The sequence below is a fragment of the Onychomys torridus genome, chromosome 6 (assembly GCF_903995425.1).
Source record: "Onychomys torridus chromosome 6, mOncTor1.1, whole genome shotgun sequence".
NCBI classification, from domain to species: Eukaryota; Metazoa; Chordata; class Mammalia; order Rodentia; family Cricetidae; genus Onychomys; species Onychomys torridus.
This window is the reverse complement of record NC_050448.1, coordinates 78,174,701-78,196,304: the sequence shown is the minus strand read 5'-3', so window position 1 is coordinate 78,196,304 and position 21,604 is coordinate 78,174,701. Positions and strand designations below refer to the sequence as shown.

At 49.7% G+C, this 21,604-nt stretch overlaps 1 protein-coding gene across 10 annotated transcripts in view; it reads right to left on the bottom strand.

The window, feature by feature from the left end:
- Positions 1-19,963, bottom strand: part of Syt6 (synaptotagmin 6) — a 60,125-nt gene extending 40,162 nt beyond the window's left edge. For 4 of the 10 annotated variants that reach the window (XR_004945214.1, XR_004945215.1, XR_004945217.1 and 1 more), the window contains exons 1-3: positions 19,403-19,656; positions 8,666-9,014; positions 6,537-7,095 (exon numbers count right to left, since the gene is read on the bottom strand). Coding sequence is in view for 5 of the 10 variants with exons in the window: in XM_036190371.1 (XP_036046264.1) it covers positions 6,537-7,095; positions 8,666-9,014; positions 19,403-19,565 (1,071 nt within the window). In the remaining 5 variants the exon portion in view is untranslated. Of the gene's footprint in view, positions 1-6,536; positions 7,096-8,665; positions 9,015-18,549; positions 18,909-19,402 lie in introns of those variants that run through there. The other 6 variants (XR_004945216.1, XM_036190372.1, XR_004945218.1 and 3 more) reach the window with 5 other exon arrangements.
- Between the last annotated feature and the right edge of the window lie 1,641 nt (positions 19,964-21,604).

The window sequence follows — 21,604 nt, the reverse complement described above, 5'->3', positions numbered from 1 at the left end:
GGCACTATTGCTAGCTTCCTAGCCCCTTGGCTGGTGTCTCTTCATGGTTCCCACATCATTGCCCCAGGGCCCAGTCTTGGGTCCTCTTCTCTCTAGACCTATCTGTACTGGGATCTCAAGCAGCCTCAAGACTTTAGTTCCTTGTACCTGCTGTCTCCTAGATTCATTTCTCACTCCAGAACTCTAGACTCTATATACATCTTCCTACTATCATCTTCACTGCCATCAGAGAGGCCCCAAAGTTCCTTTTCTAGAAAGTTTTCTAGACCATTCTCGGGTGACTGTTCCCCCTCTTTCTACAGTCTGCAGTAGGGCACAGCTGGCATAGCTGTGTGGCCAAGCACTCTAAATTAGTCTCTGGCCAAGCGTGCATTCTAAGTACGAGTGTGTGTGATCACACCAGGCATGCGCTACTGTCCCTTTGCACCTGGGCACTCTGAGGTGGGGTTCTTTCTTTGTGATCTCTCCCCTAGTAGCCAACATGCACTTAGTGACGCTGCTGACTGTTACACCGTTAGCACTCAGTAAGGGTTTAAGTGAGAGAGGAATGATTATCAAAGCCAGTGTCTGTGGGAAGAATACTGGGGAAAAGGTTAAAAAAAGCGCAAATGCACAGCTCTGCCCCTCAAACAATCTGATGTTAAGACAAATGAAGCTATCTAACCAGACCACAGGGAAACAACCAAACAAGACAGCCAAATCTCTTGATGAGCCCCACAATTTCAGGGTCTAGTTTTTGCCCTGAGGAGCGATCTAAACACACTGAAGAGCTAGATTCAAATCTTGGTTTACAATTTTGTCTCTGGGTTAAATTAGCTGGGTCACTTCCACTGAACCTTCATTTCTGTATTCACATGGTGAGGACAATCATTGGGGTATGGTGAGGATCAGCTTGAGAAAGAACATGCTCTTGGCATCTCAGGAGCTCAGGGAGTATGAGCTGCTTTTCCCCAGGAGTGGGGTATCTTCAAGGAGGTAAGTGGGGGGGAGCTGGGGGACAGCTGTGGAAGAAAGTCTGGTGCTGTGGTGAGGACCTCAGGCTATTCTCCAGAGGCTCTGAGGGAGGATTGATGGGGGAAATTGTAGGAGAAGGAGGAATGTCTGGCACATGCCAGTGTACGATTACCCCAGGTTCTAGGCTTCTTCTGTGGAGACCATACAGGTGTACACAGCTCTGTCTCCATGAAAGCAGGTATCTCTAGGCCAGTGCTGCCCTAGATAGCTCAGGAATTATGCTACCATTACAGAACAGAAAAGACAACTTGCTCCCAGACTGTTGATGGTGAAACTGAGTCACAGTCTAAATATGCTCAAGCTCTCAGAGCATGTAAGTGCAGAAGCTAGATAGAATGCACCACAAGTTTATTTGGCACCAAGAGGGAAGAAGCTCTTGCTGCATGGTCCCCCTCCTTACTGTGCTGGAGGCATCCTTTCCACTCTGCATACTGAGTACAGCCTCCCCGGAATTATCATCAGTCCCCCAAATAATCCAAACACACACATTCTCTCTCTCTCTCTCTCTCTCTCTCTCTCTCTCTCTCTCTCTCTCTCTCACACACACACACACACACACACGCACACACGCACACACGCACACACGCACACACGCACACATACACCTGGTAGAGACCCAGGACAGCACCACCAAACACAACATATTTATGGCTCCAATTAGAGCAGGGACAGTGACGGACAGAGATAGTTGCATGCACTGGGCTCTGAGGCCTCTGTAGCAATAACTACAAGACTACAGAGATGTTAGCAAACCCAGTGACAGTGGCTCTATTCCAATGATAAATGCACAGCTTTATATGGAAATAATGAGACAGGTAGAAGAGCGGGGGAGGGAAGAGTTGAATGAGTTTAGTCAATGGGGCCTCTGTTGGAGAGACAGAGGCAACCCCCTAAGATCACCTGGGAGACTGGCAGGACGTCTTCATGTCAATAGGAGTGAGGGCTGCAGCAGTGAGAGCCATGTCCCTGGCTGGAATGGATGCCATGAACACACTTGCTTTCTTTCCCAAGGCTAGGCTTGGAAATCACTGGAAGACTTGGGGGCTCCAACTGCCCCCAGAATATCCCGTCTGCCTGCTTCTCACCCTCCCACAGGCCAGTGCTGTATACAACTGGAGGCCAGGGTCCCCAGGGACTTGAGTTTACAATCAACATAGCTAGACTATCCAGATGTTAACCTCCCTCTCACTAGCCTCCAGCTCTGTAGACACTCAGGAGGCTTTGCTACTTCAAACCAACTTGAGCACTGGGCCAGTGGACCAGCCTGGTTCCACCTGCTAGGGCTGAATGTGATTCCCGATGCGCTTGAGGATCGGCTGGGATAGCATCCATGCCAGAGCACGGTCACAGAGCATCCTTCTAATCCTCCACTTATGATACCTCTCTTCCAACCAAGTTGTGAGTACTGGCTTTCTGTTCTAGTCTAGACTGTCTGGCTAGTTAGTCTCTTCCCCTCACTAGAACAAGCTGTGTCCTTGAACTCTGAGTGAGCGCACAGGATGTCCCTTCTCAAGCTTGGTTGTACCTACTGTAAAAAGATGACTGGAACTTCTCCTGGAAACTTTCCCAGGTTAGCCCAATTCAACACCAGTAGAAAGTCAACTGTAGACCCAGCTGTTCCTGAATCCTCCAATGGGAGACTTTCCAACACAGAATCTGATAGGAGATGTACCTTGGAAACACAGAAATACATGGAAGAGGCAGCTACTATGGCACCAGATCACACGGAGGTGCTGGAAGGTGGACTGGTCTGGCAGAGAGGTAGACGACAGATCTGTGTACCAGTCTGTGATGGTTAGTTCTTGTCAACCTGACACAAACTAAATGCTGGAAGAGGAAACCTCAATTAAGGAATTGTCTACACCAGATTGGCCTGTAGGTGTATCTGTGGGGCATTTTCTAGACTAATGGTGGAGGGAGAAGGGTACAGCCCACTGTGGGTGGTACCACCACTGGGCAAGTGGTCCAGGGTTGTACAAAGTGAACAAACTATGAAAAGCAAGCCAGGAAACAGCATTCCTCCATGGCCTCTGCTTCAGTTCCTGTCTCCAGGTTCCTGCCTTGGCTTCCCTTGACCATGGACTGTGAGCTATAAGCTGAAATAAACCCGTTTCTCCCCAAGTTGCTCTTGGTCAGCATTTTATCACACAATAAAAAGCAAAGTAAGCAGGGTGGTGGTGGCATCCGTCTTTAATTCCAGCATTCGGGAGGCAGAGGCAGGTGGATCTCTATGAGTTGGAGGCCCGCCTGGGCTACAGAGTGAGTTCCAAGAAAGGTGCAAAGCTACACAGAGAAACCCTGTCTCGAAAAACAAAAACAAAAAAAACCCAAAAAAACCAAAAAACAAAAAACAAAATCAAAGTAAGACAGAGCCCTGCAAACCAAGGCAGGGCTGTCGGGCATATTGAGGGACCAACCAGGCTGGAGCAGGAAGACTGTCATTCCAAACTCAGGTCTGAAGTACAGCTCTGAGGACAAAATCAAGCACAGGGGAGAAACAAGACCTGGCTGTTGGCTGCACTCATCTGCCCTCCCCGCCACCACCCCTGCACCGGCTACTGTTTTTCATACACTCTGAGTGCTCCGTCATTCCCTGTGACTGTGACTTGGGTCTCCCTGGTCCCCAAATAATTAAATTTCACAGCCACATCATGACAGAGGTAAAAACCACCAGCCTGTCTGCAGAACTCTCCTTCCTCCAGTTCTTGTCTGCGAGGTCTGAGCCAGTTCTCCATGCCCATGCTGACTGGGGAGCTTTTGGGCTTGCAGGATCTCCATGCTCCTCACCTGAAGAGGAAGCCCAGCTCAGAGAGACTGCAGGCAAGTCCAGGTCTGGTACCCAGATCTGCAGACCTGGAAATGCCTGGGCTGGCCTCCCTCTCCTCCTCACCTAGAATACCCGCACTGTTTTTGGCCTGGTGGGTTCTTTGTGCCCATCTTTCCCCAGCGAGTTCAATCCCTCTCACTTAGAGATCTTCCCCACTGTCTTTCTTGCTCATGGCTTTGGAGATTGTGGTCAGTAAACAGTCTTATCTGCCCTGCAGCTGCTGAGTATAAACTACCTGTCTCTTTGGTTAGATTTTAAGTTCCTACGAGTCAAAAAGGTTGCCATTTACCCCAGCCCACACTCACCCGGGCCCCCGCATAGTCCTCTTAGGATAAGGAGATGGAGGAAGCTTCTTCTCACACTGACTAGGGAGGACCTGCCTTCTTCTGACCCTGGGCAGGGGCGGAGGCAATAGGACTGGGGGAGGGGGGACAGCTACATTCCAGGAAGTGGAAAGTCACATACTGGTGAGGGATGTGCTTGCACATAGACTGCCTGTTCAGGGACGAGGCTGGCTCTTCGTCCATGACAGGAAGGTTGGACTCTGTTCAGGGACAGAGGAGGATCCTAGGGGACAGAGTGGACCAGAGCCCCTGCCCAGCAGCGACAGACCACAGAACCAGCATCATCTGTGAGAACTGAGCGGCTGCAGCCACCATAACGAAGCCCCGCTGTAGGAGAAGCCAGGGAAGAGATGCACCGGATGTAAACTTCAGAGAGATTTCTGCTGCACAGCTCCTGGGCCCCCACCCCAGAACCAGTTTGTCTGCTAGCCAGGCTGGCTGCTCATGCTGTTCCTGGGAATGGCATTTCAGGAAAGTAAAGGATTGTTATGTCCAACAGTGAGACTGGAGTGCCCCCGGAGTTCCTTCCTGAGGCAAAAGTAGAGTCCAGATCAACTTTCTGAACATATCATGTCTTTATCAACCAGTGTGGGGCTGGTTTCCCCAGAACCTTTTCCTCTTCTCACAGATTCCACATAATGATGTTAAGCATGGACTGTTCAAAGGTGGGGTTTGTGTGTGTGTGTGTGTGTGTGTGTGTGTGTGTGTGTGTGTATGTATGTATGTATATATGTATGTGTGTGCATATATGTATATATTTTTGCATATGTATGTATGTGTGTATGTATATATATTTTTGTGTATGTATGTATGTGTGTGTATGTATATATATGTGTGTGTATATACATATATATTTTTTTGAGTATGTATGTATATATGTATGTGTGTGTGTGTGTGTGTGTGTGTGTGTGTGTATAGTCACCTCTGCTAAGGTACAATTCAAGAAACATCCAGGGAGACACTTCAGCAGCTTGCACTAAAGTCAATTAGAGTTTGGCTAAATGCCTCTGCAGACTTTCATCCACACAGCTGGGTGCAGAGGGGTACAGCCTAGCTCCATCTGCAGGATGCCTTAAACAACCCCATCATCTCATGCTGTCAGTGTTAACAAAAGCTCTGGGTAGGCCTCAGTAGGTCCTGTACCCAGAGTATCCTCCACTTCTCTTAAAAACCCAACTTGAAGGGGCAGATGAGATAGCTCAGTGGTGGAGTGTACACTGCTCTTGCACAGGACCTGAGACTGGATCCTAGCACCCCACACTGGGCAGCTCACAACTACTTTTAACTCCAGCTCCAGGGGATCTGAGGCCCCTCTTCAAGGCTCTGTAGGCATTGCATGAACATGCACAGACCTTCCTTCAAACAGACACATGCATATACACAATTAGATTTACAATTGGATTTCTGAATCTAAAAATGAATGAATGAGTGAATGAATGAATGAAATTAAACCTTGACTCTTTGAAACCTTCCCTGGACACTTTCAGGTGATTGCGGACAGGCCAGGAGTCAGGGCTTGTGTGTGAACCCTGCCATTCTCTTAGGCTAGCTTCCTGTATCTCCCAGACTAGCGAGAGGACCATGGCGAAGATGGGGGACTGTGCTATGTGCTGTTCCTATGCAGCGGCAGCCCCCCTCCTTGACAAATAGGGTTGCTTTGCCCTTGCCTCCTTGACATTGAGAACTGCTATGCATCTTGCTTTGGCTAACGAAATATGAGTGGAAGTGACACATGTCACTTTTGTCTGGAAGCATTAAGGCATACCGCCTGCTTTGCCATAGCCCCTTCATCCCGACGTCTAACCGTGAGAGCATACATTGACCTAGGGCTCTGTTGGCTTGGCTCCCTTGGGGACAAGGCCCAGTAGAACCCACAGGCAAGCTGTGAAGCACATACAGCACAAACAAGAAATAAACTTGAGTTGTCTTAAGCCACAAATTCCCAGGGTTGTTTGTTACTTCAGCGTGCATGACCTGGTTCATACTGATTGGCACAGTCTGGTTTGATCACTGACTCCAAGCTTCTAAAATACATCAATAATTACTAGACCCTACTTACTAGTTCAGTATGGACTTACCTTCAATCTAAAAGACTACATAACATGATTTTACAGATAACAAACTTAAGGCTTAGCAAATAGAGAGAAACACCCACACAACCAAAATCAAAAGACACAAATTCTCTTCCTTCCTTACCCCATCTCAAGGGCTTCCCCAGAATGAACTGGGCCACTAGGAAGTCCCCATCATTTTCTATGTCTCTTTAGAGGGACAGAGATCTGAGGACGTGTCTCCCACCCAACTCAGACCTGCCAAAGACCGGGCAGTCAAGGGAACAGGGCTGTACTCACACTAGTGGCGTACTGGATGTCCTTCCAAATGGAGGTCTCCCGGGACAGGTCAGAGGCCTCAAAGAGATTGTCCAGGATGACCTCCCCAATCATGTCATGGCGGGAGAAGCGGTCAAAGTCAAAGACACTGAGATGCAGCTTGCGGTCAGCCAGCTCCTCATAGGGCACGGGGAAGTGGAAGTTCTCATCAAAGGTGGGGTTCAGGGTCTTGCGGTGCACCCGGGTCTGCATCTTGCACTTGCGGTCGGGTAGGAGGTAGATCTTGACATAAGGGTCAGAGCTTCCACAAAAGTCCTTGGCAGGGAGGTCAAAGGCCTTCAGGATGCGCACAATCAGGGTCTCACTCTCGTAGTCATAGCGGAGGCTGAAGTTGATCTTCCCACAACTCTTGGCGGCCTCAGACTTGGCATCATCCCCATCCACTGACTTCTGCTTGTAGAGCTCAGGCTTGATGCGGCCAATGCAGGTGGGCTGCTCGGCTGCCGGCGGAAGCTCGTTACCGTAGTCTACACTGGAGACGTGCATTTGCCGTGGCAGGTGGCGCTTGAAGGACGTGTGTCTGGTAGAGGACAGGAGGCACACACACACACAAATGTGTGTCAGGGCTTGGGAAGGAGCAGGGTAAAGGCAAACCCACCCCTGGTGCCTCATCCTCCCCCTGGTGGGGCCCCCTTCCTTCCCTCTCATTGACCCCACTTTTCCTAGTCATACACTTTGTGCACTGAGTGGTTGGAAGCATTGTGTGTCTTAATATATGTAAAATAGTTGGAATGGTGCCTGCTGTACAGCAAGCTCAATAAATGTTAGCCATTGTTTCAATCGTTGTGCCTGCTCTTCTGACATCTGCTTTCTAGGTTTCTTCCCTGGTAGGCATGACTACTTTCTCCATCAGAGCCTGAACCTCTGTAAGAGGAGGACTATCCTTCCTTCTGCCTGCATCTTCATCTTCATCATCATCATCTTCATCACCATCATCATCATCACCACCACCACCATCATCATCACCACTGCTGCCACTATCATGACTACTTATTAGGAATTAGCACCCAGCAGACAGTCATGTAGTTAAAGGAACAGGCTTTGGAGCTAGGCCACACAGGTTAATTTGGGTCCTGCTACTTTGGACAGGTTAGTAAATTCTCTGCACTATGTAAGTAAAGATAATAACAGTAACAACTGCATAGCATTGTGTGAGGGAAAAATAGATGCATACAAAGAGCTTGGAACGGGGCCAAGTGTGTGATTAGCAACATGGGTTAGCTCTCAGCAATATCACATGGACTCCTTCATTGGTTCCTCACAACAACCTCAGCAGAGTCATTTGCCCTAGTTTACGGTTTAGAAAAGTGAGGCTTCAAATGAGCTCTATGGCCAAGGCCAGATGGCAGACTCGGCCTGTGAGATCTTGCATCTTCATACCTGTCTTCTGAAGACCATATCTCTTTCCCTTAGATTGGTGTCTCTGAGCCTAGAGGAACATTGCAGGGATCCAGGAATTCGCAAGAGTCTCAAATTTTGAGTAAACACAGTGCCTATCCACATCTTTTTTTAGAGGTGTTTCTGGATTTCGTTAGAGTAAGCAGGCAGCCATGGTGTTTGTTGCTGGTAGGCTTTTGAACTAGATGATGCCAGGTTATGCAACTGCTGCCATGTAGGGAACTCAAAAGTGTTTTAAAGAAAATCTGGTTCTTAAAAAGCCTGGACTCTCTTGCTTTACCTCCAATATATGTCAGACTGTAGCTTTGAGGCTTCATTGACCTAGCCCTTAATACACCATGAACTTTTATGTCTCTGGGCCTTTGCATGGACTCTTCCCCCTGTCTGAAGTTTTTCCTTGCCTCAAAACTCTCAACCTAGCATCTAGTCTGGTCTTCTGTGTTCTCACATTCGCAGCCATGTGCTTACCACATGCACAGCATCTCACCATGAAGGTTTCCCTTCCATCACACCTATCCTGATGCCACCTCCCCTCTTGATTGCTACCATGGATCACACCATCTGATCTGGTGCTCAAAAGACACATGCCATCACTTCTGGACCCTGATTCTCAGAGGCTGGAATCTCTTTGATGCACTCTATCAGAAAGTATGGGTGTGTGTGGGTTACAAAGGGAGAGATGCACCCTTCACCTGGTGGATGATGCTGGTTCTGTGGTCTGTCGCTGCAGCCTTGTGTGACGCATGATGTGCTCTTTGACTGACATCTGCACCTCTGCTGGGATATCTGGGGAAGTGTGGCTGATCTTCACAGCCGCCTCCAGGAAGCCCAGAGCACTGGGGTCCTTCAGCTTATCTGCCATGTTGCGTCTGGAGCTGGGACTTGGGAGGGTCTCTGAAGCAGGGTTAGCAGAAGAGGGGCTGGAGGCCTCCTTGCTCCTCCTGGGCATCCAGCACAGCTTCCAAAAGAGAAAGAGAAAAACTGCCACCAGGACCACACCACACACAATAACTACCACGGCGAGGAGGCTGACAGAGGCGCCTGCCCTCGGCGTGAGGCAGGCAGGGAAGGACAGAGACAGACAGAGGTGGGGACAAGCAGGTGAGGTGTTGGAAGAAGGCGCACACAGAAGGGACAAAGACGGAAGAAGAGAGAAGAACGGTCATGAGCAAAGCTGCCAAGTCACGGGAAGAGGAGTTGGTTTGGGGGGTTGACCCTTGATGGCCTGTGTTGTCAACTATCTGCAGCCTGGTGTTCACCACAGTCTGACTGCCTCAGCATCACTCTGTCCCCACCTTTTCCCAGCTTGGGGAGCACTGGCTGCGTGCCCTACTGCTCCTGGCTTGTGCCCAGGGAGGGCACAGTGATTTAAATGGGAATCTAAGCAAATGTGCAAATTCCTGAAGCGTTCATATTTGTATTCTGTTTGAATTTCTATTAGAGCAGTTACTGCGGACAGACTTCTGAGTGTCTTGTTTCTCTTTCTTTACTCTTTTTATTTGGGTACTGGGGATGAAACCCAGAGCCTTGCCCTTGTTATGCAAGTCATCTCTCATTGGACTTTATCTCCAGCTCCCTACGGTGATGTTTGCACACAACCCATACGTCTGTGAGGTAGGGGGCAGATACCGGCTAACTCATGCTCCCTTCTTTGTCCGGGTTCTGGTCTTGTTTGATCCGGAAACAAAGCAGAAATTCAATAAACACCCAGCTCTCTCCTGGGAGAGGAGTCCAGCCCCATTTCCCTAAGGGCAGGTGTGTTAGCCTGCTTCCCTAGAGTTTTCTTCATGTTGTAGGCTAACCAGGTGCTTGTAGTAAGTTGGAATCAGATTACAAAGGTCTATATAGGTCAAAGCTAAGTACAAAATACAAATGATTTCCGTCACTGTCTTCTTCCATTCTGTGGTTCTTTGGTAGCTTTATTATAAACCAAGTATTTGTGATCAGTGTGGCTGGGTTGGAAGCAGGCACTGTAAGCCTTAACTTGCTCCTGTCCAGACCCAGGGATGCCCAGCATCTCAAGACAGTTGTGAAGAATGCCTCCTCATATGCGGAGTCGGTATGCAGGCTCCTACCCCACTTCCTCTCCCCAGATGTGAAGATGAATCTTTGAGCCTGAGGCAGAAGTCAGAAGGCTCTGAGCCAGAGGTATGCCTGGCAGAGCTGTCACAAGATCACTTGTGGATGAGCCAGCATAGGAGTTTGGTTTGGTTAATATTGCGTGAGAAGCTATGAAATTCCATAACTGTCACTACCCCAGATGTTTGACTTTTCTTCTGGAAGATGGCCAATGGCTTGCTAACTGGCCATTGGCAGACTGGTGACTCTCTACATGGATGAGTCCCATCAGCTCAACCCTCTGCTGTCTTTCATTTGACTGATCCCTGCAGACCTGGAGGTTGGAGCCTCTGGACGGGCTGCTAACTGCCTTACAAATCTTAAGACTTACCGTGTGCAATTAGTCAACAAGTACCAAGGCAAGGCTGTCTATTTAAAGATAGCAGCAGTGGCCCAGAGGAGGGGCTTACAAGAGGCCACAGGTTAGTCAGACATAGAACTTGGACCAGACCTGAGTGTCCACTATTCTATGATATGTTTCCATTTCTATGATATGTTTGTCCCAGATTAAACTCTAGACTCCTACCGGTTCCAGGTATAGTGTGTTTTCATTCATGAACCAGCTTATAAGCAGGCATACATTAATGAGTTACAATTCTTTCCTATTTAAATTGAGCTATGCCAGATTGCCAGATTCGGAGCTAGGCTTGGCAAAATGCCTAGGTCTCTCCAGGTACTTTTACTGTATCCAGTCCTAAAAGAAAGCTACCCTACATCCTGAGGAAGTAAGAACTTGAGCCATGCTCTCAAGGAGCCAGCTGCCTTCCAGATCCCTGTCTAGTCCCTGCCCCAGCAGCCAGGTACCTCCATGAAAAGAGAAGAGAAAATTGTCTGCAAGCCTCTCCCACCTCTGCCCCACTCAGCCCAGCACAGGGACTTCAGCCCTTCTCTAGCTAAGAGCTAGCACTAGAGAAGAGTGGTTCTCAACCAGTGAATCATGACCCCTCTAGGGTCAAATGACCCTTTCTTAGGGTCGCCTAAGACCACCAGAAAACACAGATATTTACACTATGATTCACAATAGTAGCAAAATTGCCGTTATGACGTAGCAATGAAAATAATTGTGTGGTTGGGGGTCCCCACAACATGAGGAACTGTATTAAAGGGTCGCAGTGTTAGGAAGGTTGAGAACTACTGCTCAAGAGGCTACCAGGTCTCCAATGAGGCATGCATGTATCCCAAGAGAAAAAAAATTTCCAAGATATTATAATATTTATTATGTAATATAAGTAGTCCAAAAGCCATTTATGGGTTGATAGTTATAAGTATTTTATTACTGGATTTAGTCAATTTATTCAACATCATGATGTCCAATATTAAAATGGTTTTTATATATCCAATCATGTGGTCCTCTCTAATGAAACAGGTGAAATTATTGATCTCCCTTTGCATCTAGTAACATCCAGAGAATTAACAGGTCACACAGTCAGTAAGGTGGGTCTAGTCTCCGGCCTCGTCCATAGGGCTCAGCAATAGCACTTTGGTAAGAGTATGTATGTAGTTTGGAGACAGATAAACATATGTTGGAAGTACTTACTCAATTTTTTTCCTGTTGTACATTTATGATTTAAATGGCTTGGAAGCTGTCTTTCCAAGCCCTTACCCTTCTGGGTGCATTTGGAAAGCTACTATAGATATGTATGCCCTTATTCTAAGTGTCTGGACCCTTCACATCTGCTCTTTGTTACAGTTGCTCTGGGCCCATTTTCTGCAGTGAGTCACTTGAAAACAAAAGGTATTTCTAGGGCTGTGCTTTCCTTTGATCATACATTTTACTTGCTCTGGTAATAATTAGAATTTTAATGAGAAGGGAGGAGGTAAGGGGGGAATCCAGAGAGCATAGAGTGCATGTAAATGTACAGCTTGACAAAAAAAAAAAATTCTGAATTCATAAATGAAAGAAAGGTGGGGGAGGGAGGGACCAGGGGATTCTTCCCCCTCCCCCTTTGTGTAGTTGCTATTGCAGTTGCTTCTCCATGTGACCTCCAGCTGCTGTTTCCTTGGCTCTATGCTTAGAGAAGACAGAGGGTATGAATGACTGGGAATCAGTTCCTAGCACTCAAAACTGGTTATGAAAGAGCAGGAGGGCCACCCCATGCCTGGAGAATCTTCTCCCAGGACTAAAGAGCCTGGGTGTTGGCATCTCACAGGCAGGCAATGCAAAGAGAACTAGGCTCTAGACACTGAAAGAGTTCATCCATATGGGAGGCATAAGGTAGTAAGTAAGAAAGCAAGAGCAGGCCGGGTGGTGGTGGTGCACACCTTAATCCCAGCACTCGGGAGGCAGAGGCAGGTGGATCTCTGTGAGTTTAAGGCCAGCCTGGTCTGCAGAGTGAGTTCTAGGACAGCCAGAACTACACAGGGAAACCCTGTCTTAAAAAACAAACAAACAACCCCCCCCCCCAAAGCAAGAAAGATATTGTGGGATATTTGTACACTGCTATGATTAAGGTAATTAAAAGCTGAATGGCCAATAGCTAGGCAGGAGGTATAGGTTGGATTTTCTGGCAGAGAAAGGAACTAGGAGGAGGAATCCAGTCCCATGAGAGAGACTTGAGGAGACACAGAGGAAAAGGATGAGTGGTATGTGACAGAACGTAGATTAATAGAAATGGGTTGATTTAAGTTATAAGAGCTAGTTAAAAACAAGTCTAAGCTAAAGCTAAACGTTCACAATTAATAATGTCTCTGTGTTGTTATTTGTGAACTGGCAGCCCAAAGGAGAAATCTGACTACTGAGAAAGAGAGAGAGAGAGAGAGAGAGAGAGAGAGAGAGAGAGAGAGAAGAGGACAAGAGGAGGTGGTAATTGTAGAGGACTTAAAATAACTCGGGTGGTCTTGAACTCAGCCAACCTTTATCCCCTAGTGTGCGAGTTAGCTCTCTGTCATTCTAACAAACGCCTGAGATAACCAACTTCTGAAGAGCAAAGGTTCATTTTGGCTCACAGTTCTGGAAGCAGCAGTCTATGATCTACCAGTCCCATCATTTGGCCCACGGTGGCCCATCACAGTGGACAGGTGTGGTGAAACAAAACCTCTTCCATCATGACCAAGAGGCAAGAGAGAGGAAAAGAAGGGGAAAGGACTGGGGGCTGCTACCACTGTAGGCCTCATTGCTGGACGATTCCACCCCTCCCAACAGGCCAACTTCGGGAACCAAGCTTACAACACATGGGCCTTTGGGTAGATGCTACCAATCCAAGCTATGGCACCTGCTTTCAGACCATCCAGCCACCTCTGGGAGAGAAAACAATGGGTAGATCTATTTATGCTTTGGAGACATAATCCCAAGGACATTGTCTGGAACAAAGGCATGTGGCTTTAATCCTAGCTGGGGACCTGGACTTCACAAGGTACACAGAAACATGGCAGGTATCTCGGGAGGTGGGGGGCAGGGGGAAACCAGTGAAAAGTGCATGCCATCCACATTGCTTTCTCATGGTTCTTCCTACCTTACTGGATCATTATGAAAATCGAATAAGCACAGCCCTAATATGCAGAGTGTTCCCCAAACACAAGCTGCTATTATCCCCCAAGACTTGGTTATCTTTTTTGGTTAAGTATAATTGTTTGCTACATACAGCTAGGCCTCTAGAGCAGAAAGCAGAGACCCTAGGTCAGAGAGCAAAATGGCAAAGTGGCCTCAGTTCCCTCTTCCCTCCTGGGAAATTAAGATCCCCTTGAAGGTCACTAGGGTAGGGCCTGCTTGGTCACCTTAAGTGAGACTATCTGGTAGGGTGATGGCTCATGGCCTCCTTCCTCATCCAGAGATGCTAAGTTATTCATTAGCATCCCAGGGTCTGCTTGTCTTCCCTGTGACACTTCATTCTCTAAAGGCATACCAGGTGCCCCTTCCTCTTCCCTCCATCCACAGTGTTAGGATTCATCAGTAACTCTTATTGCTTGCTATTGTTCCCATTTTTTTCTAATGTGTTCTCATGTCAGGGAAATCCATTTTGTAACCACCACAGTCATTTTTGCTAAAAGATTGTAATTGAAAAGATAAACTGGAGAGAGACATAGCAAAGAAAGGACAGGTTCCCAGATCATTCCAGTACCAGAGAAGCCTGGCCCAGGGCCTGGAGTTGTTGCTGGCCCCTCAGAAATACAGATGCCCAGCTGTGCTTATCTTCACATCTTTATAGAGACATAGGTAAACCACAGCTCAGAGAAGAAGGGATACATAGGTCCAATAACATGGAAGGAACAGCATTTAGTCCAGGGAGGGAAGACTCCAGGCAGAATCATTCATATTAATATTAATGATCATATTTGCTGTTCATTTCTATGCGGCAAGCATTGTGCCTTTCATATCATCTCATTTAATCTTTGCAGCCTCCTGAAGAATTCATATTCACTTCTCACAGATAAACCAAGTATAGAGATGATAACCAAGTCACTTGCTCAAGGGATACAGTGTGTGAGGCAGAAGAGCAGGGATTTGAATGTAGGGCTTTCTGACACCCAGGTCCAGGCTCTTGAACCAGGCATCTCCAGGGACTGGAGGTGGGACTTTAGACTCAAAGCTGCACAGCAAAGCCAGGAAAGCATTTCTTCCCTGGAAGAATCTGGAGATTCTTCCCTACCTGGCATCTGGCGAAGGTGAAAGTGTTCTCTACTCTTTGGTCTGATCTTTTAAACCTGGACAGATCCCTGCAGTCTTGGGTTGGAACTAGCCTCCACCCTGATTTTTCTTCTCTGAGAAGTGCATGTCCTCAAGTTACCCACGAACTACCAGACAAATAGCTAGTGGCTCCTGAAAAGTCCCATCCAGCAATATCCCTGGGGAATACCCATGAGTGTTTGTGTGTGTGTGTGTGTGTGTGTGTGTGTGTGTGTGTGTGTGTGTGTGTGTGTGTGTGTGTGTGTGTGTGTGTGTGTGTGTGGTGTGTGTGTGTGTGTGTGTGTGTGTGGTGTGGTGTGGTGTGGTGTGTGTGTGTGTGTGTATTGAGAAAACAGTAGCTGGTCCTTACTGAGGCTAACAGACATGGTCCATTAATAATAAGCCCTGCTGTGGCTTGTAAATTTATTAGGAGAAGTGGGTGTAATTAAATTCAGAGTCAGGGGGAGGGGGAGCAGAGGGCCATTGCTTCCTTTTCTTCTTTAGAGAGCCGTGCGAGCTACCGATGGGGATAATTAGCAGAGTCCAAACAGAGAAGGAATTAATGCTCCTGAAAAAACTGTGATGAGGAGAGACAATGCCGGGCTAATTATGGCCGCACCGAGCTTTATGACTGGGGGCCTGCTTCCACCATCATTTGAGGATTTAGAGATAAATTGGAGGCTAATGAAGAATGTTATGGTGAAAAGAGCTTTGGCACTAATTCAGCTTACAATTTTATTATTATTATTATTATTATTATTATTATTATTATTATTATTATTATTGCTGCAGATGGTCACTGTACCTTTCTACCCATGGTAACCCTGAATGGGGAATTAAAAGTTTGTGTGGTGGAGGGGAGGAACAGTCAGCCATTCTCTCCCTTCTGTTCTTGGCCCCAGTTTATAGCTGCACTAGTGAGAGGAGAGAGCTGCATGGGATGTTGTGGGGAAGGAGTTCAGTACCCCAGAGAGAGTTGAAGGATAAGGTGTCATTTAAACCTGAAGTGTCTGGACTGGATGCCCAGCTGCCGCAGCTCAGAACATACTTCCTAAGAGGCTCAGTATTAGAGGTTCCTCCTCCTAAGTCCAACCTGTGGGGGTGAGGCTGAGCTCAACCGGATTTTCTTACCATGCTCAACCCAACTCAAGACAACCCTAAAGGTGCATGGCCTAACACCTGGCCCCAAAGTTAGTCCTCATCATTTACAGCCCCCCAGCTAAGTGGGCCAAGAAGACAAAGAAATGTTTGAGCAGTAAGAAGAGAAAACACAGCTTTTGCACAGAGCCTGAAGGAATGAAGCACACTGGAACAACCAGCCCCACTTGGCCCTGTCACAGTCAGATGGAGAACAGAACTCCCAGAGACATCTAGAATGCAAGGGTGCCACAACTGTTAGATGTTGGACTTTGAGACACTCAGAGTGCATTCTGATACAGGAGGACTGTCACAAGTTCGAGGCCAGCCTGGGCTAAATAGCTGGATCCTGTCTCAAAACATCAAGAGAGGAAAAATAAAATATACTAGTATTGGAAAACCATCACACCAGTTGTTAGAGTGGTGCGTAGCTTCCACAAATGTAAAATATATTCCTTCCTTTCATCTAGAAGCCAGGGAGTGTCTGATTCTTCAGATGAAGAAATGGGACTCTGTTTTAGAGAAATGTGCATTGCATTTCATTTGCCAGCATACACAGGGGGAAAAAACATTCTCTAGGCTGCAAAAGCCAACTTCAAAACCAGGTGGTTGGATCACAGAACATCTCTAGAGTCATTAGTAAAGCTAACAAACATTACATCCATCTAGGGCCATAGGTAGGCTGGGAACAGCCACTCCTGGCTGCCAGCCTGCAGCACCAGGCAGCTTGGGTCCGATTTCAGGTTCCTGAATATTCCAGAACAGTCAGATTTCTGTTGCACACTTTGCCCTGTGCAACTTGGACAATATATAAAGTTCATTCACCTCAACAGGGAAAATGACTGAAGGTCAGCCTGTTGGTGAGTATTTGAGTGCATGGGGCATATAAGGAGTAAATTAAGAAAGAAAGCAGACCTTTTATCCTCAGGGTTTTTAGAGAAAGTGGGAAAGTGTAAAGTTTCAGTATAGACCTTTCCAAGTCAGGGTCTAACTCATGGAGATTTCTGATGCAATTTCTTACCCAGACCCTGGCCTTAAACGGTAGTGGATTCTGAGTCTCAACTGTTGAAGCTCAGGGTATTACTGGGAATCCTGGGAGCTAGAGACGTTGGAGCTGGCAGAGGGCCAGGAAAAAAGATAGGATGGAAAAGGGAGCCGAGCATACTCTGCTCACTTGCATTTTTTTCCCCATAAAACTGCAGATGAAAAGATCCAGCATTGCTTTGGTCAGAGGATCAGATCCTAGATGGAGTCTCTGGGGTGCAAGAAGCAGGCTGGGAGGTGGAAGGTCCGCACCCTGGCCTGAACACCACATCTCTTTCAGTGCTCACCTAAACCCCCAAGGTCCTGGAGCCAGCAGAGCCAGTGATGTGATCCAGCCCCCTGACTACCTGCATATCTTGTTCTGTCCTGGCCCTAGGATTTGGGGGCTTGTGACAGACATAGTTAAGGCTCCTCAGGGCCAGGGCAGTTTGTACAACTCAAACTCACCTTAGGCCAGGGTACTGATTCAGCTGGTACCCTGCCTCTCGCCCAGGCTTCACTTGCCTCAGCTCGGCCATTCAGATTAAAGGAATCTTTCGGGAGCTGGAATACCAGTGTCTCCCCACAACACACACACACACACACACACACACACACACACACACACACACACCAGCCTACCCTGCCCCCAGCATTTTTGTGGTGGACTGGTAGTAACGTAGAACTCTGTGGATGTGTTCTGGACCTCCATACTCTGAGGTATCAAGCCCAGAGGGAAGACTCCACTGCAGATGGAGCATTTGAGGGAAAGATAGGAGGGAGCTAATGGAAAGGAGGGAGGGAGGAAGTAACTGACTTGAGGAAATTTCTGTCTTGGAAGTATATGGAGTTGGGGCTTGTGGAAAGAGATGACACCAGAGAAACGGTGTCTAATGACACTCGAATTTGTCCTGAGAATACCGAAGAGGGAGAGCAACTTAAATCATTGTTCTACTCACAAAAGTTCTTTAAGTCTAGTCTTGGTCTCTTCTACTGTGGTCATCAATTCATTGATAAAATAGTGCCAGAGAAGGCCAGAGAGAGAGAGAGAGAAAGAGAGCGGCGTCCCTAATGACTCATACAGATGTGAGGTGGGCTCCACTCACACAAGGCTGAATACAGCCTCCTAGAGGATACACACAGCCTTCCCCAGCCTCTCGACTCCCTCCCTCAAAGGCTCTATTCCTAACCCAGAATCTACCTCTATCATTGACCTTTAGCCTCAAATGGAAACAGGGTCCTGGAGTCTGAGGTCACTGGGGAGCTTACCCAACCTGCACCTGCTCCCAGAACCTATCCTCTGGTCCCTGGCCACTTGTCCCTGGGGACACCAGTGGGGACCACATTCTTGCCCCTAGCATTCCCCTCCTCTCTTTCCCGCGCCAGCCATATGGAACCATGAAACGACTCCCACTTAAGCTTAGGCCCAGAGCCACTAGGGTCCGAGTCCGGGTCTCGGTTGGGGACAAGGTTCAGTGAGTCTGCGGAGCCCCGAGGAACTCCAGCGCCTCGGTCTCTGCAGGATCTCCCCACCCCCACGCCGCATTCACTCCGGGCCTCGCGCTGCCCCGGGCCCTTCCATCCGAGGGGACACGACCCATACTCGCTCTGTCCTGGACCCTCCTAATGGTGGGACAAAGGATCCCGCCGCAGCGGGCGAGCTTGGCGGCAAAGACCGGTGCAGCAGGTACATACCCGGGCCGGTCGGCTGCCACGCCGCGGACACTCCCGCGGCTCCCGCCGCCAGGGCGCGACACGCCACCCCTGTTGTCGCGACTCCCGCGAGACGTCGCGGCTGCACGCGGGACCCTCCCCGCGGGGCTCGGGCTCGGGCTCTGGACTCACCGGCTCCGGTAAGCTTGACTTGGCTCGGGCGGCCGCCCGGGCTACGTCCGGCGCAGGGTCCGCACCGCCCGGGCAGGAGGTTCCCGCCTGGCAAAGTCGGCTCAGTTGCGCACCCGCCCGGAGTCCGAGTGAGTCAGAGAGAGACCGAGGGAGCGAGTTATAGGGGTGCCCGGGGGAGGGGGGGTACGCCACGACACCCTCCCCGCCCCCCCCCCCCCCCCCCCCCGGCGAGACGCAGACAGCCACTCGCTGCTGAGAGACCTGGACACAAAGACCGCGTGCCAGCTGCAGACGCAAGTTTTTCCCAAGCCCAGGGGCTCGACCCGCCTTCACCCAGTCACTGAGGGGCCCTGGACCCTGGAATCCCCGGGGAGCTCAGGCTTTCCTCCACAGCCAGGATGTCTCCCTCTCCACGGCCCTGGCCGATCGCCCCTGGGGTGAGCCTAGAGACATCAGGGAAACTGAGGCCCCAAGAGTGCCGCATCTCGGAGCTCTCCCATTGGTGTGACCCGAGGGGAAAAGGGGTTCTCCTCCCGGATCCCCTTCGAATTTCTTCCTGCGGGCGGTGAGCCAGGGGACTGGCCCAGGCTGGGACCCTAAGCTAGACTTCTGAGGTTTCTGGGGCTCTTGGACAGGTGCCTCCGGGAAGGGAAGCCACCGCGGTGAAAATCCAGGAATGGAGGGGGCTCTGGTCTCCCGGTACCTGAGTCGGCCGCGCTCGGACTCTGCTCCGGGGGCTGCAGCTCGAAGCTCCGACAAGTCTCCACGTCCAGCCCGAGAGGGGGTGGCCGGGCCCGGCACAGAGAGGCCAGGACCGCGAGCGCCGCCTGGCACCGAGGCCCTCCGGCCCCCCAAACCCCGCTCATGCCCCGTACACTCAGACCTGCGGAGCAGTGGCTCGAACCCCAGCCACTACCGGACTGGGGCGGGGCAAGGCGGCCCCAAGAAGACCCTCCCCGCAGCGGCCCCCTGCGGCTCGACTGTGCTTTTAATCACTTCCCCGCAGGGTCCCCGCCCCTCACGTGGCATCCCGCGGCAGCTGGCAAGTCTGGCGCCTCTCGGCCGCCCCCTCCACAGGCAGGGACTTGCATGAGTCCGGGAAGGTTCCAACCCCGAGGTCTCAGGATTCAAGGCTACTGCGGATGTGACCTTGGACCTTTCTGGGACTCAGTTTTCCTCCTCGTAAAAGAGGTGTAATGATTACTGGTGCTTCGTGAGCTCCCTGAGAATAAACTGCCACATGCCACACAAGTGGGCACCGCAATAACACAACATAAAAAGGGATGGCCTGACTGTACAGCGCGAGGACCCTGCCGTGGCTGTTGACAGAAGTTAGCCAGACTTGCCGGGTCTCAGATTCGGAGACAGAAGACCCCAAGAATGCAGTGAGGGGAACTGTAAAGAAGACTTTCAGAGCCCCGCAAGCTTGTGGTCCAAGGCACCCGTACGTTGCTATAGCGACGGAGACAGCGGCCGTCTCTCTCCATGGCAACGGGAGGAGAAAGTTTCTGGCGAATAGGAATGGGGAGCATTTCAGGAAGGGGTTCGGTTCCCACCAGACCCACCTTTACGCATCAGACCAAACCCACCAGAAATAATATATTTTTCTATGAAGCATGCATAACAAGAGCCAGAAAGACCGAAAACTAAATAGGAGTCTCACGTCACAAAGCCGTGACGTGAGACTCTGAAACAGGATGGCTGGGATGCTTCACTCAGCCCTGGAAATCTAGCAGCCATTGCTAACTGCCAGCGGACAGAGCCCTGTAATGTCCTATCACGGTAGCTTCCTGCCCTCATCTATTATCAATGTGTCGCCTTCCTAAGGTGGGATCTGGGAGAGAAACTTTAACGGGAGCCCCTGCACCTGCCAACTACAGGGCTGATGTGTGCAAGGGAGAGTGGTCGGGGAGGAGGGTCTTTCCTCCGAATTAGCAAGCTAATTGGAAGTGGCTTGGGCTGTGACTCAGGTTCCGGAGGGAGGAGATTCGGAGCGCCAGCTCCAGGCGATCCCCATCGTTCACCATCTGCACCAGCCTCTTCAGCTGGCCCCTACTGTTGCAAACCCCAGACAGAAGGGCGGGATAGACCAAGGGAAAGGCTGAGGCCCTGTCCGTGGTGCTGAAGCTTCGGTTGGTACAGCCAGCCTGTGCGCACCGTGTTAGGGAAATAGGGAACAGTGGGGAGGGGCGATTAATTATAGCCGGTTCGCAGCTTCCACCCGGGTCCCTGGAATCTGCCTTTGAGAGATGTAGGATTTCGGGCGGGAGGGACTGAGGCGGCTTGATCCATGGGCCCTGTGCAGTCTGGACCACCTTCAGCCGGTGGTGCTGGGTTGCTGTTTCAACAACAGGTAAGCTTCTGCCTCTCCACTTGCCTTCAACTCACCTGAAGAACCCAAGACTCTCCGTCATCCTACCCTCCATTGCCAATGCAAACCTCAGCCCCCAGGAGAGATCGGAGTTCCGAGGCTCCAGGCTACGTGCTCATTAGCAGCTTCCCAAGCGGGGGTTTGGTGTTTATGTAAAACACAAATGGAGAGCTGCTCCCTGCCAGTGTTTACGGCAACTCCGCGGCGATTTCTCCCTCCCCCTCTCGAGTTCCTGGGGACATTTCGCAGAACAAAGCGCCTTGTTTTGTCTTTGCAGAGAATGAAAAAACACAGGACCAACTTTCCAAGGGCCCAGGTCTGTGATGCAGTGAAATCAATATTTTGCTTACGCTGAGTGGGGGAATTTGCCTCTAAACTAAAGGCAAAGGAGCCTATTTGGAGCAGAGCAGGTGGCAGGAGCTGAGAATTAACAGATAATTTCTCATTGTTCCCGGATCCAGCCTCCACACTCGGCAGGCAGCTCTGCGTCTCTGGCATTTCTCAACCTAACAGAGCGAAAGAGGTTCTGCCCTG